This window comes from Pipistrellus kuhlii, unplaced genomic scaffold (assembly GCF_014108245.1).
Source record: "Pipistrellus kuhlii isolate mPipKuh1 unplaced genomic scaffold, mPipKuh1.p scaffold_m20_p_8, whole genome shotgun sequence".
Taxonomy (NCBI): domain Eukaryota; kingdom Metazoa; phylum Chordata; class Mammalia; order Chiroptera; family Vespertilionidae; genus Pipistrellus; species Pipistrellus kuhlii.
In genome coordinates this window covers 189,351-212,544 of record NW_023425584.1, presented here as the reverse complement: position 1 = coordinate 212,544, position 23,194 = coordinate 189,351, and the positions used below count along the sequence as shown (strand labels likewise).

The following is a 23,194-nucleotide window of genomic DNA, read 5'->3' as shown; positions in this document are numbered from 1 at the left end:
TGGGTCTCTGCCAGCCATCGCCGGGCCCGCCGTCCTCTGAGAAGCTGTCGTGTGATGCTGGCCTCCCCGCCTCACAGGCCCAGGCGCTGCCTCGGAAGCCTGGGCGTGGTGGGCGGCCCCCCAGGGCAGACACTTCAAATGTCCTCCTGCTGCCTCCTCCGCGGAAGGGGCAAGGCCCTGGCCTGGTCAGCTGGCTCAGTTACAGGAGCCATCGCTGAGGGCCTCACAGCCTCCCCTCCCCCCCATCTCTGTTGTCACTGCCACGTCCGCTGGACAGGAGGCGCTGTGACGGGGTGTCAGGGCCCTGGTACAGCTACATTCCGGGGGGGCGGGCTGGCGGGAGAGACACACCCCTGCACACATACCACATACATGCACACGACACACTAAGCCAGCTGACCAGCTCGCTAATCTAGTAAAAGGTTCTCACGGATGCCTGTCTTTTTAACGCTCAAAGCTGTGGTCTTTGGGGCCCAGAGGAAACACCTAAGCGCTCACTCCTGCCCTGTCTGCAGACGGCCATCCGCTCACTCCGTCTCAAAGCTCTACGCCCCGTTCCCAGCCCCCCGAAATGCGGAGGGGGCACCATCGTGGCCCGAGGTGGAAGGGGACGGGTGTGGGTAACCTGCTGTTTCACCCCCCATCATGTTTGCGTTTCTAACATGCTGCACGGAAATGCTGTCTCACCGGGGAGCTGTCTGCTCGCCTGTGACCTGGTCCCAGGGTCAGGGCCACCTTCCTCTCCGTGCACATGGCGTGGGCTCGCCCCTCAGACACCCCTATCCTGGGTGTCCCAGGCGGAGGCACCAAGCCCTAACGACGCGGCTGCCGTCCCGGGGCAGGGCCCTGACTGACTGGGGGAGACTGAGGCACGGGGAGCAGGCGTGGTGGCACAGCGCTGGCCCGGCCCTCCCCTCCCCGCCCGCGGTGTCCTGCGGAGGCTGAGGGTCCGGCAGGCCTGGGAGGATGGCTGTGCCTGCCTCGTGTCCTTGCTGACGATTAGAATCCCTCTCGTCGTGTGGAGACCTGTTCTCTCTTAACTCAATTTCGAAGAAATCCAAATCTTTGAATAACCTTCATCCTGAGAGGAAAGGAAGTGGCTGCAGGTGAAAATTGATGGTCACGCCAAAGACATGGCTCCCTGCCAGCTGCCTCTCAAGTGTGCAGCTAAAAATAGCCGCGTCTCGCTGCTGCTGGGCCGCCTCCAGCCACTCCCGGCGCCGGCTCAGATGCTGAGGGTGTCGGGCTCCTCTGCGGCCCCGGCCGGGGGGGCACGGCCTGGGCGGCCTGCAGAGGGCCGGTCGGCATTTCTGGTACATGGGCAGCTCTCTCCCCCGACCTCTGCCCCCAGCAGGTCTCCTCGGGTGAGGCCACACCGTGCAAGTGCTGGGCCCGAGGAGCTGGCAGATCCCCATCGGGCTGCGTGGTTTTCCGGCTCGCCTGGGCAGTGGTTCCTCCCAGCCGGGGGACTTGCCTCACTCGGCACCTGGCCAGCCTCGCGGGGCTTATCCAGTGCCCACACGCACTGGGTTTTCACGTGGGAGAGGCACGCGCTGGCTGCCCCGCCGCCAGGCCTGCTCTGTGCCGGGCCTGCTCCCGTGCGGCGGCGCCTGCCTCCTTACACGGCTTCTTCCCGGGAAAGGCTCTGCTGCGCTCTGGGCCTCGCAGCAGCACGCGTGGGTAGCGGTGACTGCTAACCAGCTCACCAGATCACTGCATTTCCATTAATGCTTTTCTCATAATCCCACTGACAAGTCCTTCTGAGAATTCTAGTTAGTGTTTGCCATGTCCCTTTTATGGAGGAGGAGGCTGTGGCTGGACGGGCACTGGCCTGTCTGCCACCGCCCATGCCTGGAGTGGATGTCAGAGTGCATGCATGTGAGAGAACACGTGGGTGTGTATGCGATGTGATGTGTGTACACGTAAGAGTGGTTGTCCATGTGTGTGCCTACACCTTTATGAGTGTATGGGCATGTGTGTGTGTGAGTGCATGTGAGCGTGTTTTCAAAGCCGGTGGTTCTTTGCAGGTTAGTTGCTTTTCCCAGAATCCCCCAGTAGACAAAGACCGGCCGGGTTACTGAAATAGTCATTAACCAGCAAGGAAGCTGGAACGTATTTACAGGCGCAGTGTCCCCGGCGGGAGGATTAAACACCATCCATCATCCCATGGCGGCAGCGCAGAGAGCGCGGTGCCGCCAGCTCTCGTTGGTCAGCTTCCTGTGGAGACCAGCCCCGTCCAAGGCCAGGGGGAGGAGGCACGTCCTCCAGACCCGCCACCCAGTGTGATCTTGGGACTGGGTGCAGGAGCCTCGTCCCCACGGGTCTGCAGCACCACTCGGCGCTGGGCGACCGGTGTCCGCTCTGGACGCTGGGCTGAGGGCAGGGCAAGGGCAACATCGGGCCCCTTTCCGGAATTCTAACGCTTGTTTTGCTGGAGGTCATTGCCAGCCTTGCCCTGTGTCTCAAGAGGGAGCGTAGAAATAACGTGCCTGCAGCTCCTGGGGCTTGGGAAGGGAGAGGTTGGCTGGGGCTGTTGGCCCAGCCGGTGGGGACAGTGAAGGGAGCTCGGAGGTGCCCTTGGGGTCCGCTGTGGAATCAGCCCTCGCCCTGACAGCCTCCTCCTTCGCTGAGTACGGAGTCTTGTCTCAGTCTGTCCAGTGGGTCCATGCAGGGGAGTCCCAGGCCGCAGGCGTGACCACCAGGCTTTGGCTGGCGGAAGCCACTGCCCTGCCCTCTGTGCGCGGGACCTGTGTGTGGTGGAGGCCGCTCTGCCCTGGCCTGACCGAGGCGTTAGGGCGCCGCTCTCTAGGAGTCGGTTTGCTGGGAGGCCTGGGCACGGGGTGGTGCTGGCGCTGCTGTGCCAGCCCCCCACCCGGGACCTCGGCTCTGGGCCGTGGGTTCCCAAGCTGGCACCCAGGCACCATCCCTGCGCGGGGCCTGGTTTCTAGAGAAGGTGGGGGAATCCGGACAGTTCCTGAAGAGGCCCCTTCGAGTTCACTTGCAGTCTAGGAGGTGCTTGTGAGCAGCCAGCCTCTGCGCTGGAGGGTCCGGGCAGTGGGCGGGGCCCTGCGCCCGCCTGTGGACCCGGGTCCGAGTGCCTGGGCTTTCGGAAACAGATAGTAGGTAGGGCCCGGGTTTTGGCTTGGCAAACAGCCAGGGCGGATGGGGGCGCTGCTCGCAGGGGGGTGCTGTCCCCCAGAGCTGCCTGCTGACAGCCAGCCCGCTCCGCCCTGTGCTACAGGAGCCGGCGCCCAGTTGAGTGTGCTGGCCTCCCAGGGCCCGGAGAAGGTTTGCATTTAGTTTTCGTTGTGTCGTCCGTGCTCCCCGAGCACCTGGAGCCGGCCTCTGGGGCCTGGCTGAGGAGCGAGCGCATCAGGGGACACATGGCCCCGTCCTCTGCGGGACTCAGTCAAACCCCGTCCCAGGAGGTGGTGGTCTCACCAGCCTCCGCTTGGGGACATTGGTGGGCGCAGTCCCTTTCGTGCTGTGTCTGCGAGCAGCTCGGTCCCCCACCAGCCCGTGAGGATGGCACTCTGAGTGCCCGGCGTCGGCACTGGGATGCTCTGCGGAGAAGGGGGGCAGGCCGAGTGAGCGCCCACGAGCCAACAGGAGCGCCTCCTTGGAACAGCCGGCAGGTGTGCTTCGGCCATTTCCCTCCGCTGGCCTGGACATCCGCCTCCCCACGGCCCTCAGCGGCTCCCTGCAGCTGCCCTCAGCATACAGGAAGCCGGGCTGTCCCGCGTCACTCCCAGCCCGCCGCCGGCAGCCTGTGCTGCTGCCGAGGGGGCGTGCTGCGGCAGCGGCGGCCGGCCTGGGCCTTGTGGCTCTGGGCTCAGCCACCATGGACTCCGCACTGCTGCCATCTGGCCGGGGGGTGCTGCCGAGCAGGAAGAGCCAGGCTGGGCCCCGCCGCCTGCAGGGGAAGGGACCCACGTGCAGGGCTGTCTATGAGGACCTGCGACCAGGACGTGCTCAGCAGGTGGGAACCCGCTGCCCGCCTGGCCTGGCTGCGAGAGCATCCCAGTCCCAGTGCCGGTCACACAGCACGTGGTGGGTTGGACACCCAAATGTCACTTTGCCGCTGGCCCTCTCCAGCCCCCCTCAGGGATCCCCAGGCCCCGGGGGTGGGGGATCCCAAGGAGGGCTGGAGAGCTGTCAGAGCCACTGCTGCGTGGGCTTCAGAGGATTAAAGTTAATTAAAGAGCTTCCTGGCTTTCACTTCTCCTATCTGCCAGCTATTTACATGCTAATCGGCCTGCCACCTGAGAGGGAGCAAGGTGTCAGCTCCAGGCGATCACCGCGCAGAAACGCGAGGTGAGGCTGGCCTTGTGCTTACACTGCTTCCGTCCGTGGACAGCGGAGGCGGAGGCAGACACTTCTCCAAGTCAGGGCTCGGGCTTTTAAAAAACACCCTCTGAGCTGTCTGTGTGGCTGACTTGAATCTTCTCTGGGAAGGCTGCGTCTTGGCCGCGTAATGGGATGCATTATGCATGGCGGTGTCTCTGCATAAGCAATCTTGTAAACAAGGAGATGCAGAGCCGGGAGCAGACTCGCTAGGCAAGCTGTCCCCGAGCCTGTCCTGATGAAGGTGACGGCTCCTCAGCCCTCGGCTCCGCGTCTGCAGGCACAGGCACAGTGTGACAGGTTGCTGGAAGGACGCGGGGGGGGCGGGGGGGGGCACGCTTCAGGTGCAGTGCCCAGCCTTGGATCGGTGTCAGGTGTGTGTCCTCAGGAATGCAGTCCCCTCCAGGCACCGCCCTCTGCTGGGTGGGGCTGGCGGCAGGTGGGCAGGGAGGATGGGCACCACATGCTTCTCCTTCAGCCCCGTGCCCCCTGGGGCCGCCGTGGTGGAGGCGGCATCGTTGTAACCTGGCGGAGGCACCCTTCCTCGGGCGGAGGAAGGCTGAGTGACATCACGCATAGACCTTCCAGCCAGTCCCCATCTGCTGTCGCTCACATCTATCCAGAGTCGCTCCTGAGCCAGGAGCTGTGCTGGGCACTAGTTTAGGTGCTTAGGGTGGCACCTGGCACAGTGCCCGGGACCTCGATGAGGCCAGTAGCTGAAGGAGCTGAGGGCGATTTTGAAGAGCAGCTGAGACTTCTGTGTCTGGGAGGCAAGGACAGGCCTGGGACCCAAGGGTGAGCTGCCATCATGTTCAGACTTGGAGGTGAGGGGGCTGGCGCCCTGTGGGACCAGGGAGCGTGCAGCTGTTTGCTTTTGGTTTGGGGGAGCAGCTCACCGCCCAGCTGCTGTTGGGGCACTGGCCCTTGCACTCCTGCACGGAGCCCTCCCAGTTACCAGCAGCCTCCTCCTCCCCCTCCTCTCCTCCTCAGGGAGGCGCTGAGCCCAGTCCTGCTCCCACAGGCCGGGGAGCCCTGAAGGGGGGACACTGAGTGAACGGCCTGGTCAGCTCTGAGGAGGCTGCTGTGCGGAGCAGGCAGGGGTGCTGCAGTCAGGGGCGTGTCCTTGGCAGCTCTAGCCCCGCCCCCTCAGCTGGATTGGCAGCAGAGGGCCAGGTTGAGGGCCCTGGCGGGAGTCTCTTACTTCAGCAGTCAGGGCCGTGGGCAAAGGGGCACAACTGCAATCCCCCTGCCCCACCTGCAGGCTGGGAAGGGCCTGGAGTGGCCAGTATTCAGGAGAGGCCTTGTGGCCTCCCAGTGCCTCGGGGCTGCTGCCCAGGCCCTGTGGTGCGAGGACACAGAGGGAGCTGTCTGTTCCTGTCCGGTGCCCTCCGCCCCGAGGGACCTGGACGGTGAGGCACAGGGCCTTCCTCCCAGGGCTCCCAGGGCTGTGATAGCAAAGATGTTTAACACCTTCCCCTGCCAGGTACTGGGTGTCTGACAAGACAGGCGCAGAGGGCGAAGGTCTGGATCTCACCTCCCCGTGGAGCTGGCCTGGCTGGAGCAGCAGAGAATCGCGAGTGAGTGTGAAGCTGTGGTAATGGCCAGAGTGCGGAGCAGAGTGTGTTGGGACCCTTCCCCCCAGCAGGCCCCGTCCTGGGGCACCGCTGAGGCTCCTGTCCACTCCCCGACCCGCTGCCCTGCAGCCTGGGAAAGCCCCCGAGGTACCCGATGGGGTGCAGTTGCGGTAAGGGGTGTTTTGTTTTTGTAAGTGGAGGCCACTCCAAGGAGGTGAGAATCATAGTGACCCCGAGGCTGGATGGGGAGTAGGCAGTGAGCCGCAGTGTCCTGCCAGGTGACCTTAGCACCTGGGGCCTCAGCTGAGGCCGGGAGGGTTAGTCATTGACCGCAGCCCTCGAGCCACACAGGTAGAACTGCATCCTCTCACGGCGGTTTTTCAGTAAATTCGCCGGGAGGAATGGAGATCGTCCTCCTGGAGATCAGGCCGGCGGCTGCGGTCGCTCAGGCAGGAGCCTCCTCTTCCCTCGGCTGCAGCGCCTGTCTGAGGGACAGTGCTGGTGTGGGGACTAGGGCGGCGGCAGCCCTGCCCTTCCCTGCTCGAGCATCAGGCCAAACACCGCTCCCCGGGCGCCCACGCTGCCGGCGGGGGGCAGGGGGGCCCTGCTGGGGGGAGTGGATGCTGGGGGAGGCATTACACAGCCTCATAAATGAGACGGATCTGTAACGGATCCGTGTGAACGCAGAGGGAAATTGCTTCAGGAAATCTCAATTGATTCCACTCCTCCACAGTAGGTGTCGGAGAGCTTTTTATTGGGAGGTGGAGTTGTGAGAACACGGATTGCTGGGGAGAAGCACAGAGCCGTCCCGCCCTCCGGCTGCGTGTGGGTGGGTGGCGGGGGGATGACACAGGAAGTCAGGCCACCGGGCCTCAGTGACTCACGGCGGAGCCTGTGGGGCCGCGGGGACCAGCCTGCTCCCTGCACCAGGCGCTCGTGGGCGCAGGACAGGTGCCAGGGCTGCAGGGAGGACAGCGCCAGCTCCCACGGTCCCTGGCCTGTGCCCTCCAGGGCTGCTCAGGGCCGGGGAGCCCAGCAGGAATGAGCTCAGCGAGCAGCAGACGGCTGGCCGGCCACAGGTCTCTAAGGAGGCTGGCGGGATGTGGGAGTGGAAATACAGCAGAGCAGGCGAGGTGGTCTTGGGGACAGGCAGGATGCGGCTCAGCCGGAGGACCAGACAGCGCGGCCATGGAGAGCCACTGGGGTGTGGCATGGCCTGGGGCCGGGCCTTCCTCCTTACTCACCTGGAAGGTCGCTGGTTGAAAACTCTGTCACTGACCCTGGTCGGGTGGCTGGGCATTTGGAGTCGTCCCGTACACCAAATGTTCGGTTCCCAGGCAGGGCACATAGCTAGTTGTAAATTCAATTCCTGGTTGGGGTGCGTATGGGAGGCAAGCGATCAACGTTTCTCTCTCTCTCTCTCTCTCTCTCTCTCTCTCTCTCTCTCTCTCTCTCTCTCTCTCTCTCTCTCCTTTCTTCTCCTATATGGTGCTTGTTACCACGGACCAGCTCATTGGGAGAGCTTAGGCACTTCTCTCTGGCTGGCTGCTGGATGGTTAGAGCGTCGGCCTGTGCACTGGAGGGTCGTGGGTTCGACTTCTGGTCAAGGGCACGTACCTGGGTTGGCAGTTTGACCTTGGCCTGGACCAGGATGCATGCAGAAGGCAGCCAGTCTGTGTCTCTCTCCGTCCCACTCGCCCTCCGTCCCTCCCACTCTCTCCAAAGTCCACAGAAACCTGTCCTCAGTGTGCTCTGCGAGGACAGGCACGGGTCCAGGTCCCTGTGCTTTCCGAGGGGAGGCTGCCTGTGGGGGACCGCGGGCCCCACTCTGATGGTGCCGCGGGAGCAGGTGGTGTCAGCCTTATCTCCGAGGGGAAGCCAAGCGGGAAAAGCACTCGGGGCGCTGTATTCGCGCTGCTGCACGGAAGGTAATGGAATTGCTTCTGAGTCACTCGCATCTGCTGAGCGGCCTCGTTACCGTTAGCTGCCGCCATTTCCTCCGCCTGGCCTGGAACTGCCGGCTCAGCTTCCCTGCGTGTGGGGTGTGGAGGGCGGGGTGGCCCCATCACCCCCTGACCGTCCCTCGGCCTGAGGCGGACTTCCCAGCGCTCACGGCTGGCCGGCCGGCCGGGAGCGTGGGGGAGGGGGTCTTTCCTGCCAGCCTCGGCTCCCAGGTCACCCTCGTCTCTGCCAGCTCAGAGGCCCCGGGCGCCCCTTCCCACGCCCTCCCTCCTCTCCTCTGCTCCCTCCCGGATCCGAGCCCGGGCCTCGGTCTCCTGGCCGAGCCCGTCTGGCCAGGGCCTGGTCAGTGTGCGCGGCCCCAGGGCCTGCGGCTGGGTGTCTCCTGCTCCGCTGTGTGCAGGTGGCGGACAGCTGTCGAGAGGCCCCGACCTCAAGCCCCTTCCCCAGTGCCTTTGGCCTTTCACACAGGGAGGCACTGAGTCCCAGGAGCCAGCGCCGGGTCCTCAGAGAGCCAGCCCACCGCCTCCTCTCCCTTCTTCTCTCTGAAATCAGTAAAAGCGTTTGGAGAGGGGAAGAAAAGCGGTGTGGAGTGACTGAGTGGTGGGGAGGCAGTGCACTTGTGCAGGGGTCTGGGGCAGGAGGAGCGGGGACTGTGGGAAGGGCCCCTGGGACTCCTCCCACAGCAGCTGGGCTGGCTCCCCCGGCAGCAGTGACTCCGGCCGCAGCTGTGGCCGTGGCTGTGGCTGTGGCGTGGCTGTGGCTGTGGCTGTGGCTGTGGCGGGAGGTGGAGCGCGGCAGGAGGCACAGGCGGGGATGGAGCCACGGCCTCGGCGCGCACCGGTGCTGCCAGCACACAGGAGTGGGCGGCAGGTGGGCTGGGTGCTCGAGGCTCTGGCACCTTGGCGGGCCCTTCACCTCGCTCTTTCTTCCCCGGAGAAGTGGGGTGTGAAGTACTGAGGGCCTTCCGAAGTGGGTGCTGGACAGTGGAGCAGAGCGGCTGGCCTTCCCGGACCCCTGCTGCCCGCCCTGGCCGTTGTCGGTTAGAGAGCAAGTGCTGTGGGGAGGACCACGGGAGCGCGGTGGCCACGGCCATCTGAGGGTTCTGCGCTGCCCCTCCACAGTCAGCACTCAGGCTCAGAGGGGCCGAGTGTTTCTCCGGAGGGCACACAGCGTGCCAGTGTGAAGCCAGGATTGGGCCCAGCCTGTTTCTGACTTGGGCAGGCCTGGGCACTTTGCCCACCTGTGCCCGCTGGTCCTGCAGGCGGCCTCCTCCTCGCATTCGCGTCCTGTTGGGCTGCTGGGCGAGTGTCCTGGCTTCCCGCAGCCTGGGCGCAGGCTGCGCAATGGTTAGTGGCCACGCTCGCTCGAGTGGAAACGAAGCAAACGCCCACAAGTGGGACCAGCCATTAAAACGTCGTTATCCGATCACACAGCACAGTTCAGCGACCAAACAATCTCTCGGAAAGGTGCAAACAGCAGCTTTCGGTTTACAGTTTCCTCTCTGCTGGCCCCGGCCAGGCTGCGCTGGAGCCGAGCGGCAGGCGCGGGTGGGATTTATGGCCAATAACGGCGTGATCACGGCGTGTTTATGAAGGAAACCCCTCCCCAGCCTGGCGTGCGGCTCGGTAACCAGCTCGGAGCCATAAAAGTCAGTGGGAAGATAGAGGATTTCAATAAAATTATGACACTTGATAAACCTTCCTGTGAAAACAAATTTTCCACGGATATGTGACCAGTTCCAGCTGGATTTGTAACTTTAATTTCTCACTTATTGAATTTTTTGTCATCAACTAATTACAAAGTCCATGCTGGGTGGCGGCTGAGTCAGAGGCCGTGGGGGGAGAGCGGCGCGGGCTGATGGGGAGACAGGACGGCTGTGGCGCTGGCAGGGCTGTGCGGCCGCACCGCCGCCTCTCACACCTGAGGGGCCGGCGGCTGGAGCAGGGGAGGGGCGGGGCCTCGCCCCAGGTCTCTGCATTTGCCTGTGAGCCGGCTGGTGGGCTGTCCCTGCATCCTGCCAGGGGGAAGGGACAGGAGGAGGGCTGGACCAGCCTTCCCAGCAGCTGTCCCCCATCTCAACTCCGCCTGCAGGAAGGGATGCGCCGTCCACGGAGAGGGCTGCCTGCCACGTGGAGGAGGCGGCTCCGTGGCCGTGGTGTGGGCCTCCCCTGGGCTGGTATTGACCTCCCAGCTGTGCAGGGAGACCTGCCGATCACCACTTCGGACCAGAAACAGACGAATGAGCGCGGGCCTGGGCGGAAGCTGGCGCAGGGTCTGTCCTGCAGCCTGGGCCAGTGGTCTGCAGACTCATTAGTCAGCAGAGCCAAATACCAACAGGACAACGATTGACATTTCTTTGGAGAGCCACATTTTTTAAAAATTCTTCTAACGCCACTTCTTCAAAATAGACTTGCCCAGGCCGTGGTATTTTGTGGAAGAGCCACACTCAAGGGGCCAAAGAGCCGCATGTGGCTCGAGAGCCGAGGTTTGCTGACCACTGACTTGGGCTGTGTCCATCAGGGCCCTGTGTGTGAGGTCCAAAGGCCGTTCCCTCTGGGACCCAGGACCCTCTGGGGTGCGCTGGGCAGAAAGGAGCGTGTCTGTTCTCGGTCCAGCTGGGTGCCTGCTGCTTCCCTGCTGACGGGGTTCTCCCTCCTGGGAACCTGGCTGTTATTGGGCCAAAGGTCCTGACCTCGTTGAGACGTGGGAAGTCCCACGAGGCAGGGTGCTGGCTGTGACCGTGGAGACCTTCTGCCTGGCTGGGGACGCAGCAGACAGCAGCCTGCGGGTCTCTGACCTGCAGCCCCGGCCACACAGCCCAGCTCCCTGGCACTGGCGGGGTGGGGCCCACCTGACCAGCCGCCTGCTGCTCGCGGGGCGTCTTCCCTCACACTGCCCCTCCATGTCACATCCTGCCCTGCCCCGTTGGCCTGACCCCTGCCCTCTGTGTCCACAGGAGCGGGACGGCATGCGCGCCATCCTGGGGTCCTACGACAGCGAGCTGACCCCGGCCGAGTACTCGCCCCAGCTGACCCGGCGGATGCGCGAGGCCGAAGACATGGTGCAGAAAGTGCACGCCCACAGCTCAGAGATGGAGGTGAGTGTGCTCGGGCTCTGCAGGAGGAGGCCGGGAGGCCATGCTGGGACAGCCCGCAGCCCTCCTCCCGGCGCACAGCCTCCATACGCCGACGGGAGGTGCACAGGGCGGGTTCTGGCGTTGCCACATGGAGGGCTCCCTGGCTGCCCCTGCCCATTTAGCCCGAGGCGGACTGCCTGCCCTCCAGGGCCTGTGTTCAGGTGTCACTACGTCGGGGGACAAGGGCTGGTAGTGTCCTCGGAGCTCCCTGCCCAGCGTGGTCCCCTGCTCACACCTGCCACAGCCTGAGGCTGTCAGCTGGGGCCTAGCCGTCCCTTTGGGGGTCTGAGGCAGCTGGTGCTGGGCCACCTCTCCGCTGCCTCCACTTCTCCAGTCCCACCTCAGGGGACACTCAGCCTGGTTTGCCTGGACGGTCCAGTTCGGCAGAGAAAGTCCCTACTGCCATGGTCAGCTTCGGTCACCTGGCTTCCCTCTGCCTCCTGGAGCAGAGGGAGGACCCGGGGAGGGGACCAGGCTCGGCGGGCTCCACAACCACGCCTGCCATGTTCTGCTCTGCTCTGCTCGGCCACGGCCACGGGCGCATGCGCCGTCAACACTGGGGCCCCCATCGGCCCCCCTTCCACCTGCACACGTGCTGACGGGCAGGCGGCCCTGTGCTGGCTCCTCCCCCACCCAGGCCACCCTGCCCCCAGGGCTTCATTGTGACCGAGATCCTGCCCGCCGCTCCTGCTCCCTAAAGCCCACCGTCCCCGGGGCGGTCACCCAGGGGCAGCCTCGGTGCTCTGGGCGCTGGTCTGCAGCCGCCCAGCAGGGGCGCTCACGGCCAGGGCTTTGAGAGGTCATGGCTCTTGGCTCTGGGTGTGCGGGACAGGGCGGTGGTCCTTCCCCTACACCCTCCAAACCCTGTTCTGCACAGCAGACCCCCTTTACTTCCACAAGCGACCCCAGGCCTCAGTGCTGAGTGGGAGGCCCAGGGCACACGGTGGGAGCCGGCACTCCTGGGCTGGGCCTCGGGAGGGTCAGCCCTGTGAGGAGAGGCTGACTGCCTCCAGGTGGTGCCCCCTGAGGGAGCAGAGGTAGTGGCAGCACTTAGTGCTCCCAGGGTATCGCCCTGGAGCTCTGCCCAGAGCCCAGCCACTCCTGCTGACAGCTGCTCACCTCCTGGCCTCCACCAGGGGGCAGCAGACAGAGCCGCCCATCCTGCTCTCTGGCTGGGGTGGGACTGGGGTGTACCCAGGGAGCCCCGGAAAGCAAGGGGACGGACAGGACGGGATGGGGCTCTTCCTCCTGCGCAGACCAGGCAGCTCTCTCTCCAGTACTGTGGCCGGGGCCCTGGTCTCAGCCGGCCACTGAGCTCTCACTGCCTCTGGAAGCTGCCTGCGGGCCAGTAAGACTCACCGACAAGACGGGACTGGACTGGGCACAGCCATCGAGGGCACAGCCCTGTCCGGTGTTCTGGGACCTGCTGCTGGGGGAGGTGCAGGGCGGCTAGGCCGCCTCCCTCGGGGCTGCGGCCACCGGCCCCTCGGACGCGGAGCCACGTGGGCCCCGGGAGGGCAGAGCCGCTCAGCAGAGAGCAGGGCTCCGGGTGGGCTGCGGGTCGGCCCTAATGGAGCAGGTTTGGCTCGCGGACACGTTTGAGTAAAACCAAGTGGATGAGCCGGGAGATCCCAGTGCCGTCTGCAGCCTGTGCCGCTTGGCCCGGTTTTATTTATTCCCTTTAATCAAGTGCTGGTGCCGGAGCGGCATCCCGCGCCCTCTTTGCTGCGGGCCATCGCTATGCAGTGCACGCTGCTGCCTCGCATCCCAGCCCGGTTTGTTTCCCAATTTATTTAATTAAAACAGATGACGGGCTGCCGGCGGCGGGAGGTCCGGGGGGAGCCGGCTGCAGGCTGCAGCCGGAGGAGCTGAGAACAGTGGGCAGCATCGTGCGCCCGTGTCCCCCGCCCAGTGGGCGAGCGTTCAGAGCAGCGTCTCCCTCCAGAGTCCGCCGGCTCTCCCACCCCGCGCCCACCCCGCACCCACCGGGCCAGAGTCCTTTTCCTGGCCCCTGAAGGTGTTCCTCCTGCCAGGGCACCGGCGGAGCAGAGTGGAACTCCATCAGTTAAAGTCGAGCCACCTGCTAAGCGGGCGAGCAGGAAGGGAGCGGCCCGGCGCACGGTGTGACGTGGGCCGGTGGCCTGCTCAGCACCCAGCAACACGGCGGCTCCGGCCAGGCTGAGGGAGGGCTTTGCAGTGGCCTCAGGGGGGAGGGGGCAGCCGCCGGCGGCCAGGCCCTCAGGTGCCCCTCAGTTTAGTTCTCCGGCTTCACAGAAGGGCGCGGTGTCCAGCAGGCGAGGTGGTGACGCGGGCGGAGACCAGGCACCAGCTCGATGGGTGTGAGTGACACGTGGGGCCGTGTGCATGGAGGCTGTCCTGGGCGTCTCACGGGCACGTGCACACACAGCGAGACAGACACACCGGCTGACTCCACGGCCACCGCCCGCCTGGTTCCTCCCTCTCTCTACCGGACCTTGGAGAGCTCCTTTCCGGCCAGTTGGAGGTGCAGTCCCTGTGATTAGCTGTCATTGTCAGGCTGCACCTGAGGTCCCAGGCGCCCACCCCCCGGGAGTGTGCGCTCTGCCCTCGCCCTCTAGCACCCCCTGCCCTCTCAGCCGCGCGCTGCTGTGCCCGCGGCTCCGCAGGCTGTCAGAGAGCAGTGGCGTCCTGGGTGTTTTCTTTCTGGTCGGCTGTCTCCTTAGCATTGCGTCCTCCTGTCCCGCCTTGTCGCCACCAGTGGCAGCGTCTGCTTCCCTAAGGTCCGCAGTGCGCTTGGCAGTGCCACACCGGCTCCCGCTCGGCGGACAGCGCGGGGCGCTCCCGTGTCGCACTCCGGGAGGCGGCCTGCAGGAGCAGGGGCGCTGCTGTTTCTTGGAGGTGCAGACTGTATTTCCTTTGGCCATGCTCCCAGAGCGGATTGTGGGCCATATGGCTCGTTCTAATTTTAGTTCCGTAGTGGCTGCTCCATTTACGTGCCCTCCCACAGCGCCGCCTGTGGCTGTGGCTGTGGCTGTGGCTCAGGGCTCCCGCTGGCGGGGTGCTGAGCGCCTTTCCAGGTACCGGGGCCGTGCGCTCTGGGGCTTTTCTCACTCCTGTGCCCATGCCCATTGGCACCTGTCCTGCTGCTGAGCCGCAGGCTCCTCGTGGACACAAGGCGGAACCTGCCGGGGTGCGGTCTGCAGCTCTGCCCGGCCTCGCGTCCTGCTGCCGGCTCCGCTGCTGTGGTCCCCTGGTTCCTCGTGGCCTTTGTTGCCTGTGCGCTTGGTGTCGTGTCCGGGAGACTGACACGGCGAGCGGCAGGCTCTGTCCCGCGTTCCCCTCAGAGCTGCGTGGCTCTGGCACCGTGGACGGGGAGACCCTCCTTTCCGGGCGTGGCTGCGGCTCCTCGCCAGGGGGCACTGTGGGTGTGCAGGGTGATTTCTCGTCTCCTGTCTCTTCTGTTCTCCCGACCACAGTGTCTGTTTACGCCAGCGTCACGCTGCTTTGACCCGGATAGCTCTGCAGTATAATCAGAGGTCAGGAAGTGCGGTGCCTCCAGTGGCATTCCTCTCTCAGGATTGCTTGGACTCTTTGGGGTCTTTTGTGTTCTATAATATAAGAGTTTTAGAATTACTTTTTCCTATTTCTGTCAAAATTGCCATTGAAGTTTTATTTCTTTAATTTTTATTTTTGTTAAACGTCATCTGAGGACATTCTTCCATTAATTTACTTAACTTAATTATTAAAATATAATTTTGTTAATTTCAGAGAGGAAGGGAGAGGGAGAAAGAGACAGAAACATCCATGATGAGAAGCATTGATCGGCTGCCTCCTGCATACCCCCTACTGGGGATCAAACCCGCAACCTGGGCTTGTGCCCTAACCAGGAATTGAACCGTGACGTCCTAGTTCATAGGTCAATGCTCAACCACTGAACTACACCGGCCAGGCCATTTATACACACACACACACACACACACACACACACACACACTAGAGGTTCAGTGCATGAAATTAGTGCACGGGGAGGGGGTGTCCTTCAGCCCAGCCTACACCCTCTCCAATCTGGGACCCCTTGAGGGATGTCTACCTGCCCTTTCAGACATCCCTCTCACAATCCAGAACTGCTGGCTCCCAGCTGCTTGCCTGCCTGCCTGCCTTCCTGATTTCCCCTAACTGCTTCTGCCTGCCAACCTGATTACTCCCCTAACCACTCCCCTACCAGCCTGATTGATGCTTAACTGCTCCCCTGCCAGCCTGTGTGCCCCTAACTACCTTCCCCTGCAGTCCTGTCGCCACTAACTGCCCTCTCCTGTAGACCTGGTCACCCCTAATTGCCCTCCCCTGCAGGCCTGTTCCCCCCCAACTGCTCTCCCCTCTAAGCCTGGGTCCCCCCCAACTGCCCTTCCCTGTAGGCCCAGTCGCTCCCAACTTCCCTCCTCTGCCAGCTGGTCACCCCTAACTGCCTTCATCTGCACGCCTTATCTCCCTGAACTGCCCTTCCCTGCAGGCCTGGTCTCTCCCAACTTCCCTCCCCTGCTGGTCATCTTGTGGTGCCCATCTTGTGTCCACATAGGGGCAGGATCTTTGACCACATGGGGGCAGCCATCTTATATGTTGGAGTGATAGTCAATTTGCATATTACTCTTCTGTTAGATAGGATTTTTTTAGAGAGTGGGAAGGAGGGGCAGAGACAGAGACACATCAATTGGAATTTGAGCCTCCAACCGAGGTGCGTGCTGCTGACTGGCATTGCACCTGTGATCCTTCCATCTGAGGCTGACACTCTGTCCACTGACCCAGTCTGGCCTGGGCACCATGGCATCTCTAGCTCAATACGGACGTCTTAACATTAATACTTCTTCCATGAACGTGGACTGTCTTCCCTTGTTCTTCAGTTTCTGTCGTCAATGTCTTATGGTTTTCAATGTGCAGGTCTTTCACCTCCTTGGTTAAATGTACTTCTGAGATTTTATTGTTTTCGATGCCATTGTAAACGGGATTGCTTACTTATTTTTAGGTAGTGTGTTGTTAATGTATAGAAATGCAACTTATTTTGTATATTATTTTAAAACTAGAGGCTCGGTGCATGAAATTCATGCACGGGCGGAGGGGGCGGCTCCTCTGCCTACCCTGTACCCTCTCCAATCCAGGACCCCTTGGGGGATGTCTGACTCCCTGTGTGATCGGGCCTAAACCCGCAGTTGGACATCCCTCTCACAATCTTGGACTGCTGGCTCCTAATCGCTTGCCTGCCTGCCTAGTTGCCCTCACTGTCATTCCCCGCCAGCCTAATCTCCCCCAACTACCCCACCTGCCAGCCTGGTTGGCCCTCACTGCTCCCCCTGCCAGCCTAATCGCCCCCAACTGCACCCTCCCCCCCCATCGACCTGGTCGTCCCCAACTGCTCCGGCCTGGTTGCCCCACGCAGTCTGCTGTTCAATTGTTTGGTGGTCCCTCACTAGCTCCCCTGCCAGCCTGGTCGTAGGCAGCCATCTGTGAGGGCTGAGGCATATTACCTCTTTATTATATAGGATGCTGCAACTTCACTGAATTAATTTCCTAGCATAGTTTTCTGGGGAAGTCTTGTTTTCTATGAAGCAGGTAATTTTCCTTTTTCCCTTCCTGTTTGGATGCCTTCTCTTTTCTTCTGTGGCCCGAGGCTGTGGCTGTGGCGCCCACACCGTGCTGAACAGCAGTGCTGAGAGAGGGTGGCCTCCTTGTCTTGTTTCTGACCATGGGGCAGCCTGAGCTTATGCGCGGAGCGTGCTATCAGCAGCACCTGTCCTTTCTGGTCTGCGTTACGTTGAAGTCTATTCCTTTGGCACCTCATTAACTTTTATCATGAAGGAACTGCTTTCTGCATCTATCGACGTGCTCACATCATGGTCATCCATGTGTGTGCATTGGTGAGTCACATGCTTGGTTGGTGGGTGCTGACCATTCGTGAAATAGCCACTCGGTTATGTCTGTGACCCCTTCGTCGCTGGCTCCGTTGGCTAATACTGTCTTGAGAATTTCGCACCGACGTTTAGCAGGGATCTGGCCTGTGGCTTCCTTCCTGGTGGCGTCCTTGCCGGCCGCGGATGTGTGGACAGTGCTGCCCGCGCACCGGGGCCTGGCTCGGACAAGGTGCAGGACTGGGGCTGGTTTTCTGTGTGTTTGGTGGAACCACCGGGGGAGCCGCCCGGGCCTGGGCCTTCTTGTGGAGAGAGCTCTGTCTCTGACCAGCCCCTTGTGAGACGTCAGTCCGTCCAGATTCCCGCCTCGCCGTGGCTCAGCCCGGTAGGCGGCATGTTTGGGAGGGAGCTGACCGGTTCCTCCAGGTCTCCAGCGTTGGTGTAGCTGTTCGCAGTCTGTGTGTCTGTGGCGTCCAGTGTGGTCTCCTCTTCGTTTCTGATTTCATTTATCTGAGTTCCTCCTTTCCCTCAGCTCATCCAGATCACGGCTGGTCAGTTTTGTTTATCTTTTTGAAAACCAGCTTCGTTCATCGATCTTTTCTATTCTCGTCCGTGGCTGGCTGGCTGGCTGAATCGATGCTGGGGAGGGGGTGGCGCGCACAGTGACAGCTACAACTCCTACCCACCCCCAGCCCCGCCGAGCCCCTGACCGGTCCTTTGAGGTCACACGTGGGGATGCAGACTTGGCCTTGGTCTCAGATGTCCAGTGTGGCCCTCAGACGTCAGTGCACACCGCTCGGCTCGCAGGCTCATGCACGCACACCTGCGGGTCCTCCCCAGTCTCAGCTGCCGCTGCAGCCGTGGTCCCAGTGTAACGCCTGCTGTGAGTGTTCCCTGAGCCCAGACCAGTCAGCCCTGCGTGCCCAGCATGGCCTCTGAGCGTCTGGGGCCGAGGGAGGGATCCTTCCGTGTCTGTGCACCGGGGTGGGTGGTCCTTCGCCTGGTCCCCAAGTCCTGCTGGTGGCAGTGGGCGGGGCGTCAGGGGTTTGCTGGACGTTGGCCCCCCCTCCTCCGGAACCAAGGAGGCGACTGCTCTCCTGCCCCCAGGACATGACCCAGCTTGCCTCCCAGGATGCCGCAGCCGCTCCAGCACAGGCTCCCAGCTGCCCTCCCGCCCCAGGCGCCAGCTCTTCCCAGGATCGTCTGCTTGGGGGGGCAGAGGTGGGGGGCCCACTAATCCCACTTCCTGTCTTTTCTTGAAGGCTCAGCTGTCACAGGCACTCGAGGAGCTGGGCAGCCAGAAGCAGAGAGCGGACATGGTGAGTCCGGGCCACGCCTGGGGGTCTCTGCAGAGGGAGGCAGGGGGTGCCTCGGCCCGCCCAGGGAGTTCCTGTCCCTCATGACGTGTCCTGCAGGCTGGTGGGCCCTGGCAGCCACGTCCCTTCTTGTCAGAAACGCGGTGGGAGCAGAGCGGGCACGAGGTTTAGAAGCCGAGTCCTGGCTCCCAGAGACAGAGGAGCTGCCTCGATGTGAGGACTCCCTCCTGCCCAGGTCACACCGTGCCCCGGGGCCTGTGCCTTCAGCCCTGGGCGCCTGCCCACGCGTGGCAGGCTGAACCTGCGGGTTCGCTGCGGGACAGGCTGCTTCTGTTGGTGGGTCTCTGCCAGAGCACGTTGGCCCTGCCTCCCCAGGCGCTTGAGAAGCAAGAACCCAGTGGGGGCGCGGGTGTGCAGGCGAGGCGGGTGTCTCCCCACCACGGAGGGGAAGAGGGATGGGAGGAGGGGGAGCTTTGTGTGGGAGCACATTCGTCCTGTGCAGCTGCGAGGCCCTGCCTGCTGCCCGGCTCCTGGCCTGCTCTGGGACAGGGAGGCCACGAGTCTTCCTGTGCTGGCTGCTCTGCCCAGGCCAACGGCTGGGTGCGGGGCGAGGCTGCTCTGGCACTGGGCAGCCGGGGGCTGCATCACAGGCCAGAGCTCTGCTCCTGCGTCTTTGCCTCCTTCTCGTCAGCTCCCGACCTTGAGCCCGCTGCCCTCTGTTGAAGTGACATGTCCTTGAATTTGCATATCTGTCATGTCCTTGCTGTCACCACCACTGTCTCCCCCACTGCAGGACAGGGCTGGGAGGGCCTGGACGGGCCACCGGGAGGGCACCGGAGGAGGGGGCGGGGTGGGGCGAGGTGGGCGGGGCCGGCACAGCCCTGGAGCCCAAGAGTGGCTTTGCACAGTGCCTGGGGGGGAGATGAGGGTGGCCGGGCAGTACTGGGGAGTGGTCACACTGAAGGAGAGGGCCCAGGGTCAGGGGTCAGGGGAGCTTGGGGAGGGCACATTTGGAGGGGACATTGGGTCTGAGATGCTGTGGACATAGCGCCAGGCCTGCAGCCGAGTCCAGGCAGTGAAGCTCCTTTAGGTGAGACGGCCTGTCCCTATGGAGCCTGCGGAGCCGGCAGGGGAGCCTGGCCCTCCTGAGCTGATTCTCAGCCCTGCCCGTGGCCGAGGCCCCAGAGCACACGCGGGTGCCCTGTGCTGGCTCCCTCCTGCTGGCCGGTCTGGGCTGCAGCTTTCCCTCGGCTACAGGGAAGGTGAGAAGGGCAGTGCCCACGGGTGCAGGCGGGCGCTCATGCTCAGCACCCAGGGCCTCTGCTCCCTGCACCTCCCTCATCCATCCGTCCGAGGCCCATGCTGCCCCCAGCCCGAGTTAAAGGCCAGCCAGGCGGGCAGGGTGGGCCCTGCAGCGAGTGGCACCCCAATGCCAGGCCTCCCCTGGGTTAGGGGGCAGTTTCTTCTCCTGCATCTCCCCTCCTTCCGGGCAGCGTGGCCTCGTGTGGGAGGGAGTGAGAGCCACCTGGCCTGGCTCTGGGCTGGCCCACCGTTCCAGTGGCAGCCTCCCTGCTGGCCGGGTCTGTCCCAGGACAGCGGTCACTGGGCGCGGCCCTCCCTCGCCTGCTGGTTTCTGGCCGAGTGAGCGCACCTTCAGGAGAGGAGGGGGCAGAAACCCCAGACACCTTCAGACACCGTGACAGGCTGCACAGGGTGGCTGTCGTCAGCGCCGCACACCGCTCTCTGAGGCTGCTGCCGTCGTGGGAGCGCCGTCCGGCCTGTGTGTTACCGCCCCCACCCCCACCCCCACCCCCGAGCCCTGGCCGCCGCTGAGAGGTGCCCTACACACTCCTCTGCTGCTGTGCGCCTCCCGAGGGAGAGGAGCGCCCATTTTCCGTTTAAGACGCCTGCAGGAAGCTGACGTCTTCCTCGGCCCGTTCCGCTGCTCCTGGCTGCAGGGAAGCCCGTTCCGCTGCTCCTGGCTGCAGGGAAGCCCGTTCCGCTGCTCCTGGCTGCAGGGAAGCCCGTTCCGCTGCTCCTGGCTGCAGGGAAGCCCTGCGGGGCCAGCCCGGGACGGGCGGGGCGGGGCCGGACCAGGCGGCCCCGAGTCCCTCCCTCCGAGACGGCTGCTGAGCCTCCATCACACCGGCCCGCGGTGCTGGTGCCGCGCTGCCCTCCCCCCACACAGCCTCCCCTCCCCCCACACAGCCTCCCCTCCCCCACACAGCCTCCCCTCCCACACACAGCCTCCCCTCCCCACACACAGCCTCCCCTCCCCACACACAGCCTCCCCTCCCCCACACAGCCTCCCCTCCCCCACACAGCCTCCCCTCCCCCACACAGCCTCCCCTCCCCCACACAGCCTCCCCTCCCCCCACACAGCCTCCCCTCCCCCACACAGCCTCCCCTCCCACACACAGCCTCCCCTCCCCACACAGCCTCCCTCCCCTCCCCACACAGCCTCCCCTCCCCCACACAGCCTCCCTCCCCCCACACAGCCTCCCCTCCCACACACAGCCTCCCCTCCCCCACACAGCCTCCCCTCCCCTCCCCACACAGGCCCCCCAACACACCTCCCCCTCCCCCCACACAGCCTCCCCTCCCCCACACAGCCTCCCCTCCCCCACACACAGCCTCCCCTCCCCCCACACAGCCTCCCCTCCCCCCACACAGCCTCCCCTCCCCCCACACAGCCTCCCCTCCCCTCCCCCACACAGCCTCCCCTCCCCCACACAGCCTCCCCTCCCCCGCTGCAGCGCCACACCTGCCTGGCCTGCAGGTGCGAGGAGGCCTCGGGCAGGTGCGCGGGCTCAGCCGGACAGGAGGCCATGGCAGCCCGGTCCTTGGCCGCTTCTCAGTCCTGTGGCTCTCCCATCCACACTCCGGCCCAGCGCTCAGCTCCCCGTGCCTGGAGCCATGTGCCGCTTCGTGATCAGGCCCAAGTCCTCACCTGGAGGCCATGCTGTCCCCGCCTCTGCCTCACGGCTGCTGTGGGGCGTGGAGCCCCTTGGTACTCGGAAGCCCGGGTCTGCCCTGTGCTCGCACCCTGCGAGGGGACAGGCCACTGCGGCACCGTCTCCTGCCCGTCTGTGGCCCTGTGCCCGCTGTGCCCTAGCACAGGGCTGCTTCCCTGAGGCCCAGCAGAGGCCCCTCGGCCAAGGGGCCTGGGGAGGCCGTTTCTGAGGCAGGAACTGTCAGATCCTCAATAGCCTCCTAAGCCCAGGCCCGTCCAGCCTCACCCGCCTCACCGAGCCCCGAGACCCGGGCAAGCCCTGTGCTGGGGAGACTCCTGTTAGTGCTCAGCTCTCGGGCCTTCTCCGCTCATGGCTCCACAGAGCTGTGCCCCCCCACCCCCTCCAGGCAGCGCCTAGAGGCCTGGGTTAACCTCTGGTCTGTGGGAAGCAGGTGGTTGCCTCCTTCCCAGGCAGGAGTTCGCTCCCAGCTGCTGAGGGGCTGGGGAGTGAGGGGCTGTGCCCCGGCCGGTGACCAGTGGGGGAGCAGAGCCTTGGAGGGGCCTGAGGATGCACCTGCCCGGCCCAGGCCTTCAGTGGCTGAGGGCTCACTTGTCTGGCGCTCCTGGGGCCCCGGGTGGGGGGCCTCCTTCCCCGGGTCATGCAGCTGTCGGCAGCTCCCGCCGCGGCCTAAGCAGCAGCCTGGCACCCGATTCGCTGGGAGCTGGCACTGCGGGTAATTACACCTGTTCGTAGGAGAGGCCGAGAGAGGAATGTCAGTCAGTGCATTAGCTTTGGAGCTGGGAAGGGGACGGCCGGGTTCGGAAGGAAGCGGGCGGTCAGGGCCCCGCTGGGGGAGAGGGCTCTGCCCGGCAGCAGGCCCAGGGCCGTCCCGCTCCCGTTGGTCGCCTTGTGCCCGGCGGGCGCCGTCCTCCCACTGAGCGTGGGTGGTCCCAGGTCAGGGCTCCGGCCTCTGCCGTGCAGCGGGTCCCCAGAAGATGCAGTCAGTGTGTCTGTGTGTGTTTTCAAAGCAGCTCCGTGAGGGTTCTTCCTGGTGACGTGTGAAAGGTGGTGGCGGCTGCAAGTTAATGCATTTGTCCTCCTGTCGCCCTGCGCTGGCTGGCAGCCGTGGCCGGGCTCCGCTCCAGCGGGCCTGGCTGAGGGCACCCTGCCCATTCCCACGATCCAGCTGCTCACCCTCGCCCACCGAACCGTCCTCATGCTCAGCTCCCAGCAGCCTCTGTAAACCCTACTGGTTTCCTCCTTTTTAAAAAAAAAAAAAAAAAATATGTATATATATATATATATATATATATATATATATTTTATTGATGTTTTTACAGAGAGGAAGGGAGAGAGAGAGTTAGAAACATCGATCAGCTGCTTCCTGCACACCCCCACTGGGGATGTGCCCACAACTAAGGCCCATGCCCTTGGCCGGATCCCTTCGGTCCGCTGAGCCACACCGGGCAGGGCAGGGCTTCCTCCTGTGCAAGCGGCCGGCTTTTCTTTTTTCTTTTTTCTTTTTTTTTTTAATATATTTTACTGATTTTTCACAGAGAGGAAGAGGGATAGAGAGTTAGAAACATCAATGAGAGAGAAGCATCGATCAGCTGCCTCCTGCACACCCCCCATCAGGGATGTGCCCGCAACCACAGTACATGCCCCTGACCAGAATCGAACCCGGGATCCTTTAGCCCCCAGGCCCCGCTTTATCCACTGAGCCACACCAGCTTTGGCACGTGAGTCCGTCTTTAAGGCGTGTTTTAGATGGTGACTAGGAGGTGGGTGCTTCCGGAGCCTCTCTGGAGGGACGCCCGCGCGGTCCCGGCTGAGCCTGTGCTGTTTCCGCAGCTGGAGATGGAGCTGAAGGTGCTGCAGGCCCAGGCGGGCCCCGCCGAGCAGAGCGTCCTGCTGTCCCGGGAGGAGGCGAGCTCGCTCAGGTACGTCCCGCCCGCCTGCCCGCTCCCCGTCCCACAGCCTGGGGACTCCGCCCTCCGCCCGGGACCCTGTCCTCTCCGCCCGGGACCCG

At 63.8% G+C, this 23,194-nt stretch overlaps 1 protein-coding gene across 6 annotated transcripts in view; it reads left to right on the top strand.

The window, feature by feature from the left end:
• Positions 1–23,194, top strand: part of MAD1L1 (mitotic arrest deficient 1 like 1) — a 112,079-nt gene that overhangs the window by 69,280 nt on the left and 19,605 nt on the right. For 5 of the 6 annotated variants that reach the window (XM_036423856.2, XM_045576925.1, XM_045576924.1 and 2 more), the window contains 3 exons: positions 10,837–10,977; positions 18,158–18,214; positions 23,017–23,105. In XM_036423856.2, coding sequence (XP_036279749.1) covers positions 10,849–10,977; positions 18,158–18,214; positions 23,017–23,105 — 275 coding nt within the window. In that variant the 5' untranslated portion in view covers positions 10,837–10,848. The remainder of the gene's footprint in view (positions 1–10,836; positions 10,978–18,157; positions 18,215–23,016; positions 23,106–23,194) is intronic. The other variant, XM_045576926.1, reaches the window with a different exon arrangement.